The following is a 12,046-nucleotide window of genomic DNA, read 5'->3' as shown; positions in this document are numbered from 1 at the left end:
GTGACTTCATTCTCCCCTCCTCCTTCAGGGGAGGTCCTTCCCCTCCACTGGCCGATCGTGACGACCGATGCGAGTCTCCAGGGCTGGGGGTGTGTGTTTCGGGACCTTACGGTCCAGGGCCGCTGGTCTCCTCCGGAAGCTTGTGTTCCCTTCAATCTTCTGGAGCTCCGGGCCATCTTTCTTTGCCTCCTCCACTAGGAGTTCCTCCTTCAGGATCGGCCGGTCCGGGTTCAATCGGACAACTTGGCGGCCGTCGCATACATCGTCAAGGCGGCACGCGAAGTCGCTCAGCGATGGAGGAGGTTTCCAGGATTCTGACCTGGGCCGAGGCTCGAGTTCCCGCTCTCTCTGCGATCCACATTCCGGGGGTGGAGAATTGGGAAGCGGGCTTTCTCAGCCATTCTTCGGCGGACCCGGGGGATTGGTCTCTCCATCCGGAGCTGTTTGAACAGATCTGCGATCTCTGGGATACCCCGGACGTGGATCTCTTTGCGACAACAGGGTTTCCAGCTTCGTGGCAAAGTCGCAAGAACATCTGGCTCTGTCGGTGGATGTTCTACTCATTTCGTGGTCGTTTTTCCGTCTTCCGTACCTTTTTCCACCTCTCCTGCCCAGAGTTCTGTGGAAACTCAAGGGGCTTCGTCTTCCACTTTGCCCCGATCTGCTCTCCCAGGGCCCTCTCTGCCACCCCAGTTTACTGTCGATGCATTTGACGGCTTGGCGGTTGAAAACAAGGTTTTGAGGGCTCCGGGGGTTTTCCTCCGGGGTGATTCGCACCATGCTTCCGGAACGAAAGCCCTCCTCCGCCAGGATTTACCACCGCACTTGGAAGGCTTATTTCTGGTGGTGTGAGGCTCAGTCCGTTTCTCCGGTCGTTTTTTCCTTTCCGCGCCTTCTAGCTTTTCTCCAATCTGGGTTGGATCAGCATTTGACCCTCAGCTCTCTTAAGGGCCAAGTATCTGCTCTTTCTATTCTTTTCCAGCGACAGTTGGCTTCTAATTCTCATGTCTGCACCTCTCTGCAGGGCAAGCGCATGCAGCACCACCTTTCCGGTCTCCCACTCGTCCTTGGGACCTCAACCTGGTGCTTGGGGCTTTGAAGGAAGCTCCGTTTGAACCTCTTCGGGATGCTTCTCTTGGCATCCTTCCGTGGAAGGTCGCCTTTTTCATCGCCATCACCTCCATTAGAAGGGTCTCTGAGTTGGCGTCTCTCTTCTGTTGCTCTCCTCTTTTGGTCCTGCATCAGGACAAGGTGGTTTTTCGTCCACCTCCCTCCTTTTTGTGACGAAGTGGTTTCCCCCTTTCATGTAAACGAAGAAATTGTTCTTCCTTCCTTTTGTCTGGCTCCTTCCAATGCCAAATAGCGTTCCCTGCACAGTCTGGACATTGTTCGGGCGGTTCGGATTTATCTTTCGGTCACCTCCTCCTTTCAGCAGGGTGATTGCTTTTTTGTGATTCCTGAGGGTAGTCGCAAGGGTCTTCCAAGGTGACCATTTTGCGCTGGATCCGTTCTGCCATTTCGGAATCGTACCGTCGAAAAGGGAAGGTCCCGCCCTTTCGGGTGACTGTGCATTCCTCGCGTTCTGGCCCGCAATAGGGCTTTGGCCCTGCAAGTCTGCATGGCGGCCACCTGGTCGTCCTTGCACACTTTCACCAAATTCTATCAAGTACACACTTTTGCGTCAGCTGATGCCGTTGTTGGCCGCAAGGTGTTGCAGGCGGCTGTGGCTCAGTCCTCTGCCTGATTCTGTGGGGTACTTTTTTCCCACCCCGGGGACTGCTTTGGTACGGTTCTGACCGAGAAAAGTAGATTTTTTTTTTGTGGGACACAGCACCCACCCATGGTTTGTGTTTGCATTTGTTTTGTCCGAGGATGGTTCGGTTCCTTTTTTGTCTGGTTTCCTTCGGACTCCTGCTGGTTTTTCCTTCTCTGTTTGTTGCAGCCTCCTGCTTTGGGACTAAACTGATTAGCTCAGGGTCAGTAGGCGGGGTATATCCTGCCAGGAGGGCCAACTTTTTCTTTCTATGCCTAGTGTCAGCGCCTCCTAATGGCAGGAGCAAATACCCACGGTTCTGTGTTCCCCAATGGATCCTCCGAGGAAGAGATTTTACGGTAAGCATAAAAAAATCTACTTTTTACTGATAAAACCCGAAAAGGGCGTAGCCATCAGAAAAAGGAGGTGTGGTTGCCGAAAAGTGGGCATGTCCTGACATTTTCCAAAAATCCCAACATATTTACGAAGATTCCCATAGAAAATGTGTTGGATTTGAGCTGCGGAAAACCCGACAGATCACAGCATCTGTTAAAAAAAAAAAAGCAAAATGTAGGGAAAAGTGCAAAATGCAGGAATACATTAGTAAATACCATGAAAAAATATCTGTTGGGGGAAAAAAAAAAAACACGAAGAAAACTCCACTCCACTTTTAGTAAATCAGGGCCTATGTGTCTGCTTTATGTTGGCATCATAGAAGACATGATGAAGACGTTAGAGGGCTTCAAAGTTTAGCATCAATTTTTCACAAAAATGTCAAAATCTTTTTTTTTTTAAGTACCAGTTCAGTTTGAAGTGGATTTGAGGGGCATTCATGTTAGAAATCCCCTATTATAAAAACTGCACCCTCAAAGTATAAATGACATTCAGAAAGTTTATCCCTTTAGGTGTTTCACAGGAATAGCAGCAAATTGAGGTGAAAAGTCAAAATCTCAATTTTGTACACTTAAATGTTGTTGTGGCGCCAAACTTAAAATTTTATCAAGAGGTAAACATAGAAAAAACACCATAAAATTTGTGATCCAATTTCACCCGAGTCTGGAAATACCCCATATGTGGACGTAACGTTTTGTGCGGAGGCACAACAGAGCTCAGGAAGGATTTGGGGATTTTGGAAAGAAGATTTGGCTGGAATTGAAGTTGGGGGTCTTGTCACATTTACAAAGCCCCCATGGTGCCTGAACAGCGGAAACCCCCCACATGTGACAAAATTTGGGAAACTGCACCCCTCAAGGAGAGTAAAAAGGGGTACAGTAAGTATTATAAACCCCTGGTGTTTGACATTTTTTGTTACAGTGGGTCAGAAAAATCTGAATTTTTACACTAACATGCTGGTGTAACCCCTAATTTTTCATTTTCAAAAGGGGTAAACGAAAAAAAAGCACCTAAAATGTGTGACCCAATTTGTCCCGAGTCTGGAAATACCCCATATGTGGACATAAAGCGCTGTGCGGGCGCAAAACAGGGCTCAGGAGGAACAGAGCAACTTTGGGATTTTGGAGAGAGGATTTGGCTGGAATTGAAGTCGGGGGCCATATTGCCTTTACCAAGTTCCCATGGTGCCAGAACAGCGGAAATCCCCCACATGTGGCACCATTCGGGAAACTACACCCCTCAAGGACCGTAACAAGGGGTACAGTGAGTATTAACACCCCCAGGTGTTTGGAAATTTTTTGTTACAGTGGGTCATAAAAATGAAAAATCTAAATTTTTACACTAAAATACTGATGTAACCCCTAATTTTACATTCTCACAAGGGGTAAACAGAGAAAGCACACCAAATTTTCTCCTGAGTCTGGGAATACCCCAAATGTGGATGTAATATGGTGTATGGGTGCACAACAGGGCTCAGGAGGGAAGGCGCAACATTGGTCTTTTAGAGAGAGGATTTGCCTGGAATGAAAGCTGGGGGCCATGTCGTCTTTACCAAGCCCACGTGGTGCCAGAACAGCAGAAACCCCTAAAAGTGACACAATTTTAGAAACTACACCCCTCAAGGAAAAATAATAAGATGTACAGTGAGCATTTACATACCACAGGTGTTTGAAACATGTAAATAGAAAGATTATTTTATTTTTTTTCACATTACAACGCTGGGGCAACTCCAAATTTATCACTTGCTAAAATGAGAAAAGTCCCCAAAAGGTTTTACCTAGTTTCTCATGAGTATACAAATATCCCATATTTGGCCATAAGCAGCTATTTGCCCACATGACAGGGCTCCAATGGGAAGTACCCCCATTTTGCATTTCTTGCAAAGATTTTGCAAAAAATGTTCACTGGTACCATTGTATATTTGCAGTGCCCCCCACCCCCATGTTGCCAGTTCATTGGAAACCCCACAGAAGTTACCCAATTTTAAAAACTATACCCCAGAAATAATTTATTAATTTAATCTAGTAAAAAAAATTCTAATTTTCACTAGGAATACAGGAGAAAAAGCACTCCAAGATCTCGTACACAATTTCTTCTGAACACAGCAGTACCCCATATGTGATCATAAACTGCTGTGTAGCCACACAAGCAGGGCCAAGAAGGGGGGGAGCCCTGCCTTCCCTCAATTAATGGGTGTTTTTTTTTTTTTACTTTTACTTTTATTTACCTTTTTTTCTTTCTTTCTTTTTATTTTTATTTATTTTTTATTTTTTTTATTAGTCCCCTTAGGGGACTTTTAGGAGGAATCATTAGATTCCATAGAACTACATTGATCTATGTGCTCTGCGCTCGATTGATAAAGCCTGGTCCAGCAAGGTTCTTTCAATCACAGAGCTGGGACCAGGAAGAAAGGAGAGGTAAGCCCTCCGGCTACCTCCACAGTGGATCGCCACGCTGCAGTCGCATCTACCCCACTGGACCACCAGGAACTGTTTAAAGATCCCTTTAGACAAAGCTGACAGTGGCAATCTAAAGGGTTAATAGTCGGCCACGGCGATGGCTGCATGTCGGCAATTAACGGTGGCCCTCAGCTACAAGAATCAGTGAAGGGCCGCTCGGTATGGTGCAGGCATGGGTCAGGAGCCGACGCCATACACTGTTAACGGCACAAGGGCGTCTGGTCCTACTGCACAGCATTTCATAGTGTGTGTCAGCACAAGGAATTGTCCCCTCAGCTAGTCAGTGGCAGCAATAGTTTCCTGCTTCCGATTTCCAGTTTCCAGCCACCGGTTGACTGTGTGGGCAATGTCCCCTGCTGGCCAGCAGTACCAGGCTCTGTAAGAATGGCAGGGAAGGTATAGGCGAGTATAGTTGTTTAAAATTATTTTACAGCATACTGTGTACAAAAAACACTCCCCATAATACCTCCTAATATAGTAACTTTCTTATGTCTACTTTATTTTGCAGTGCCCCATTGTTCCTTTAGGTGAAGTCCTACCCTTTGCTACTTCATTCTTCAGTGCAGTTCTTATGATTGTGCACCTGGGGCAAAAAACACAAGGGCAGAATATAGAATATGTGATACAGTCCCTAAACTCAGTACCTAAGGAAAGGGATTTAGGGGTCATTATTTCAGAAGACTTAAAAGAAGGCAGACAATGTCATAGAGCTGCAGGAAATGCTAGCAGAATGCTTGTGTGTATAGGGAGAGGTATTAGCAGTAGAAAGAGAGAAGTGCTCATAGTGTTGTACAGAGCATTGGTGAGGCCTCACTTGGAGTATTGTGCGCAGTACTGGAGGCTGTATCTCCAGAAGGATATAGATATTTTGAAGAGAGTTCAGAGCTACTAAACTAGTACATGTGTTGAAGGATGAAACTTACCAGGAAAGGTTAAAGGACATTAACATATATAGCTTGGAAGAAAGTAGAGACAGAGGGGATATGATAGACTTTTATATGCATAAAGGCAATCAACACGGTAGAGGAGGAGAGATTTAAAAGAAGAAAAACTAGCACAAGCATGCATAGGTAGGCATAAGATTGTATTTTATATTAGATAGGGACAAGGACTTTTCATAGTATTCAGAAATATTGAGCAAACTAGATGGACCAGATGGTTCTTATCTACCGACACATTCTATGTTTCTATGAACCACAGACAAGACACCTAGGGTAAAAAAAAGAAGAAAAAAAACCTCTTATTAATGCTCACCCCTAAAAATAAATAAAATGTTATATGTAAGTCACACTCTTCTGAAGCAGATGTCCAGTGTGATGTAATTCATATAAATGTTTTTGTACCACTGTATATCAACCCTAGTCAGAGATCAGTTGCCACCCAGTAGCCTGCTGTGCTACTGTGTATGCCACCACACGAACAGTTGTATTAAGACTATAACATTCCCCCTTTACATGTTTTGTTGCAATAGCAGTAGTAATGGCCAGTGGAGGTTCAAGGTCTTCTCCATACACCCTACAGGGGTTAAAAAAAACATTTCTTACATTTGATATCAAAGTGACGAACCCCTTTTATGGCTTTAATGGCAGCATGTACAATGTGAAAAGAAATTTGGATTTTGAAACAAATCTCTGTTACGCACCATTGAACTATAGTGCCCATAAAACTATTTGCACTGAATTTGTTGTACATATGATATACAGACTAGTGCACTCTTTTTTTTCTTTTTTAAAGGTTATTTTAGAATTATTGAAAACGTTATGCGTTTTGACATAGACACCATATTGTTAATGTGGGTGGGGAGATTAAATTATATACTAAAGTGTGTGTGAAACATAAAAACAGGTGCATGTCAAATATGCATGTGTGTGGGTGTAACTTTTGGTGACATATTTTGACTTGCAGAGTATAATGTTCATAGTGTTTTCTTGACAAACTATATCCTTATTCTTTGCAGAACTGACACATGAATTTCTTCAGATCTTAGAGAGAACTCCCAATCGTTTGAAACGTATAAGAAACTATAGAGTAAGTCTACTTAAAATATGCCACCTCCATATTTTAACTGCATATCCATCTAGCAAACGATGTATGTTGAGATGCTGTTTTTGGTGCAATTTTTTCCCTAAATAAATCCTTTGAGAATGTAAACAAGGCCCCTGTCTACCCAGCAGAATAAGGCCTCATGAACACAGCCGGCTTGTGATCTCCGCAGTCATTTGAGTTTTTCTTATCATCTAAAAACCTAAGATGCCCTTAATCTAGCGGTGTTTATTGATTGCCTCCCTGTTCCTGTGATATGAGGGTTTTTACCCCCCTGAGGACCGGCCTTTTTTCAGTTTGCACTTTTAGTTTTTTTGCCTCCTCCCCTTCTAAAAATCATAAGACTTTCAATTTTCCACCTACAGACACATATGAGGGCTTGTTTTGTGCACCATCACTTTTTCTTTGTAATGACATCAATCATTTCACCACAAACTCTTAACTTGTAACAAATTACACCTTATGTTTATTCTGTAGGTCCATACGATCAAAATTATTGATTTTGTTTTACTTCTTTAAAAAAAAATTATAACTGTACGAAAATTTGCATGTTTAAAAATGTTCTCTTCTGACCCCTTTAACTATGATTCACAAAGTGACCAAAAATATGCAATTCTGGACTTTGGTATTTTTTTACGTATACGCCATTGACCGTGGGGTTAAAGTAACATTATATTTTTATAGTTCGGACATTTATGCATGCAGGGGTACCACATTTTTTAATGTTTATTATTGTTTACATGTTTTTTTTTTTTATGGGAAAAAGGTGATTCAAACCTTTATTAGGGAAGGGGTTAAATCAATTTTATTAAAGGAGTAGTGCAGCAAAAAATAAGATATCCCCTATCCAGCGGTTGGACCCCCTGCGATCTCCTGAATGGGGCCCCGGCATTCTGAGGGAAGTGGGTGTTCGGCATGCCCACTTCCAGCAGACTGCCGGGGCCCCGTTCAGGAAATCGTGGGGTCCCAGCGATCGTACCCCCCGTGATCTAGAAGTTATTTTTCACCGAATAATAATTTTTTTTACTTTTTTTCCAACGCAATTTCATAGTCCCCATAGCGGACTATTACATGCAATTTTCAGATTGCATACACTGTTCAATGACTGGAGCTTTGGCTTACTGATCGGACGGTGAGCAGGCAAGTAAGGGCCCTCGCTGTCCTCTCAGATGATCGGGTGAAACTGTGGTGGTCCCGATTAACATTGCAATGCAGCCGGGAAGTCTTTTTTTTATTTATTTTTATTTTTTTACATTTTAGACACCACAATCAAAGTTAAGGGGTTAGTGTTGGGCATCACTGTGATCGGTGATGTCCAGCATTAGCCACTGGTCCCGGCAACAGATAGCCGCCTGGACCACCCCGCAATGACTGAAAACTGTTTTTTTTTTTCAAATCAGCTGGTTCTAAAAAGTTAAACAGATTTGTAAATTACTTCTAGATAAAAATCTTAACCCTTCCAGTACTTATGAGCTGCTGTATGCTCCAGAGGAAGTTGTGAAGTTCTTTTCAGTCTGATCATAGTGGTGACACCTCTGTCCATATCAGGAACTGTCCAGAGTAGGAACAAATCCCCATAGTAAACCTATCCTGCTCTGGACAGTTCCTGACATGGACAGAGGTGTCCTCAGAGAGCACTGTGGTCAGACTGAAAATAACTTCTCAACTTCCTCTGGAGCATTCAGCAGCTGATAAGTACTGGAAGGGTTAAGATTTTTAATAGAAGTCATTTACAAATCTGTTTAACTTTCTGGCACCAGTTCATTTGAAAAAATAAAATAAATGTTTTCTACCAGAGTACCTCATTAAAAAGGTAATTCAATACCTTCCCATCAGATGTGATCCCCCATTAAGATCTAGATATCATTCCCTTGTGTCGATACCTACTACTGCACACAGTGCTGCCTCTGAAATGTTGTCCCCTTTCCTCCTCCCTTTAGCTTGTCAGCAGCCTGAAATTGAGCAAATGAGAAATATCTGTGCACCTCTTGGGATCAATAACAGTAATGAGAGCACTAAAATCACTTTTTCACTACTCTGGTCAATCTAACAAAACCATGTAGGCACACTTTAAAGTCCAGCTTTATTGACCTACAGGGCCCTTCTCAGCCTGCGCCCTCTACTTGTTCTCTTTAGGATTACAGGAGTCGCGTACGCACCTCTCAGTTATACTGCAAATGCTTTTAACCCTAGGACAAGATAGCATTGCTTGATGGGCACTGTAGGTGAACATATCAAATGCCAAGTCATTGGAAGTCGCTGGTGTTGCAACAGCAGGATCCAGCACAGATTTAGTGGCTTCTCTTGGAAACAGACATTATGGCTTGATGAAAAATTGCATGAAGACACTCATAAGAATAATTTGCTCAATGGTATTTTGACAATGTGCCAGAAAAAAAATGAGTGCAGCTAACAAAACTCAGCTTAGAGAAACCGATAAGGACTTATTATATTTAATGTTTTCTATCAGTTTAAATTATGTTTTTCTTTCTTATGTCATTGGGGAACACAGACACGTTTGGTATAGGCTGCTGACAGTAGGAGGCAACATAAAGCACAAGAGTACTAGCTCCTCTTATCTGGCTTAGTGTCTGTAGGAGGCAGGCACTCCTGCTTCACAGAAGGTTTTCTCCTTTAAAAAATAAATAAATAAAAAAAAAGGTGGCCTCCTATGTAGGAAACAGGAATGGCATTGTCTCCCCTTATCCTTAAGAGAGTTGGTATCATCACCCACTGTTGTCTTTTCTTCCAGAAGAAAAAATTGTCACTGCTCAGAAAACGCTGGAAAAATTCAAAAGAAAAACATGCTTTGTTGGTACAACAATTTTAGGCACCATGACATCATATATTTAAGTGGTTCCCTTGTGCCAATTTCATTTTCGACACCTGCATTAACAGATCTATGTCCAGAACAGACCACAGTTATCTTTGGACAAAACTATACACCTACCTCCTCTGGTCAGAAGATCCTTGAATTTGTTAAAAAAACAAGTATTCTTATACAGGGAGTTCCTGGCTCTCTGAGACAGTAATATACCAGTGCCTGGAGCTCAGGAGCCTAAATTCAAGGCCATCATTTCGGATGACTGAATTTATAGGAGAAAAAGGAAGACCGGAGGACGGTGCCTCATTCCTTACCCAAAAATTAAGATGAAGGGGGGTGGTTACACAGGCTCTATAAATTAGCCGCTCACCTTGAGCATACGGAAAGTGTGTTATAACCCTAAAGAGGGCATGACGTTGGGAAGTTGTTCTGTTCAAGCAGAACAGATGCTAAGGTGCTCGGAATTCCTAGAAATTTCCCCGGAAGTGTAGAGGTATAGGAATGTATATTCCTACCGAAACGTGTAATTGGTGGACAGAATAAAGCATATTCATTCTCATGCAGTCATGACTATAAATGTTGGCACCCCTAAAATATTTCAAGAAAATTAAGTATTTCTCACAGAAAAGCATTGTAGTAACACATGTTTTGCTATACACATGTTTATTCTCTTTGTGTGTATTGAAACTAAACCAAAAAAGGGAGGAATTAAAGCAAATTAGACATAATGTCACTCCAAATTCTATAAATGGGCTGGACAAAATTATTGGCACCCATAACTTAATATTTGGTTGCACACCCTTTGGAAAAAATAACTGAAATCAGTCACTTCCTATAACCATCAATAAGCTTCTTACACCCTCTCAGCCAGAATGTTGGACCAGTCTTCCTTTGCAAACTGCTCTAGGTCTCTCTTATTGGAAGGCGCCTTTTCCCAACAGCAATTTTAAGATCTCTCCACAGGTGTTCAATGGGATTTAGATCTGGACTCATTGCTGGCCACTTCAGAACTCTCCAGCGCTTTGTTGCCATCCATTTCTGGGTGCTTTTTGACATATGTTTGGGGTCATTGTACTGCTGTAAGACCCAAGATCTTGGACACAAACCCAGATTTCTGACGCTGGGCTCTACAGTGCAATCCAAAATCTGTTGTTAATTCTCAGATTTCATGATGCCTTCACACATTCAAAGCACCCAGTGCCAGACGCAGCAATACAACCACAAAACATAATTGAACCTCCACCATATTTCACTATAGGTACTGTGTTCTTTTCTTTGTAGGCCTCATTCCGTTTTTGATAAACAGTAGAATGATGTGCTTTACCAAAAAGCTCTATCTTGGTCTCATCTGTCCACAAGATGTTTTCCCAGAAGGATTTTGGCTTACTCAAGTTCATCTTGGCAAAATGTAGGCTTGCTTTATTTCTCTGTGTCAGCAGTGGGGTCCACCTGGGTCTCCTGCCATAGCGTCTCATTTCATTTACATGTCAATGGATAGTTCGCACTGACACCGATGCTCCCTGAGCCTGCAGGGCAGCTTCAATATCTTTGGAACTTGTTTGGGGCTGCTTATCCACCATCCGGACTATCCTTCGTTGACACTTTCATCAATTTTTCTCTTCCGTCCACTTCCAGGGAGATTAGCTTACAGTGCCATGGGTTGCAAACTGTGCACTATGGACAAAGGCAAATCTAGATCTCTGGAGATGGACTTGAGATAATTTTTTCACAATTTTGGTTCTCAAGTCCTCGGACAGTTCTGTTCTCCTCTTTCTGTTGTCCATGCTTAGTGTGGCACACACAGACACACCATGCAAAGACTAAGTGAACTTCTCTCCTTTTCATCTGCTTTCAGGTGTGATTTTTATATTGCCCACACCTGTTACTTGCCCCAGGTGAATTTAAAGGAGCCTCACATGCTTGAAACAATCTTATTTATCCACAATTTTGAAAGGGTGCTAATAATTTTGTCCAGCCCAGTTGGAGTTTGGTGTGACATTACGTCCCATTTGCGACCCCCCCCACTTTTTTTGGTTTAGTTCCTATACACACAAAGGGAATTAACATGTGTATAGCAAAATGTGTTACTGCAATCCTTTTCTGCGAGAAATACTTCATTTTCTTGAAACATTTCAGGGGTGCCAACATTTACAGCCAAGACTGTACTTCTACTCTTCCTGTAAAATTCCTGGGAATTCCGAGCACCTGAGCAAAAGGTTATTTTCCATTGCTGTTTTCAACATTTATTATCAGTGGCCGATCCTTTAACTTTAAGAAGTTGACAGTGGTTTGGGGGTCTCTGATGATGTCCCAGACACTCTGAAGGATCGACATATAAAAGTTTATTCAGACAGCACTACCACAATACCCATTGGATAAAATCGAGGGGTACCAGGCACAGAATCCTACAACATCTGTATCAGCAGATTTTTTTTGCTGGGCAGAGAAAAACATTAGCTTTTTTACCTCTGTCCATTTAAAAGTTAAAGATATCACATTGTTGAATCTTGTGAACAAGAAGAATTGACCCTAAACCACCAGATTTTCTTGATGTTAGTGGACAAATGACAAAGA

At 42.6% G+C, this 12,046-nt stretch overlaps 1 protein-coding gene across 2 annotated transcripts in view; it reads left to right on the top strand.

The window, feature by feature from the left end:
- The window catches only part of CCNT1 (cyclin T1), a 70,744-nt gene that overhangs the window by 51,912 nt on the left and 6,786 nt on the right, over nt 1–12,046 (top strand). For both annotated transcript variants that reach the window (XM_056562239.1, XM_056562238.1), the window contains one exon: nt 6,563–6,633. In XM_056562239.1, the coding sequence (XP_056418214.1) occupies nt 6,563–6,633 (71 nt within the window). The remainder of the gene's footprint in view (nt 1–6,562; nt 6,634–12,046) is intronic.

The sequence above is a fragment of the Hyla sarda genome, chromosome 2 (genome assembly GCF_029499605.1).
Source record: "Hyla sarda isolate aHylSar1 chromosome 2, aHylSar1.hap1, whole genome shotgun sequence".
In the NCBI taxonomy this organism is placed as follows: Eukaryota; Metazoa; Chordata; class Amphibia; order Anura; family Hylidae; genus Hyla; species Hyla sarda.
Note: the sequence above shows the minus strand (reverse complement) of the source record. Positions and strands in the feature narration are given on the sequence as shown.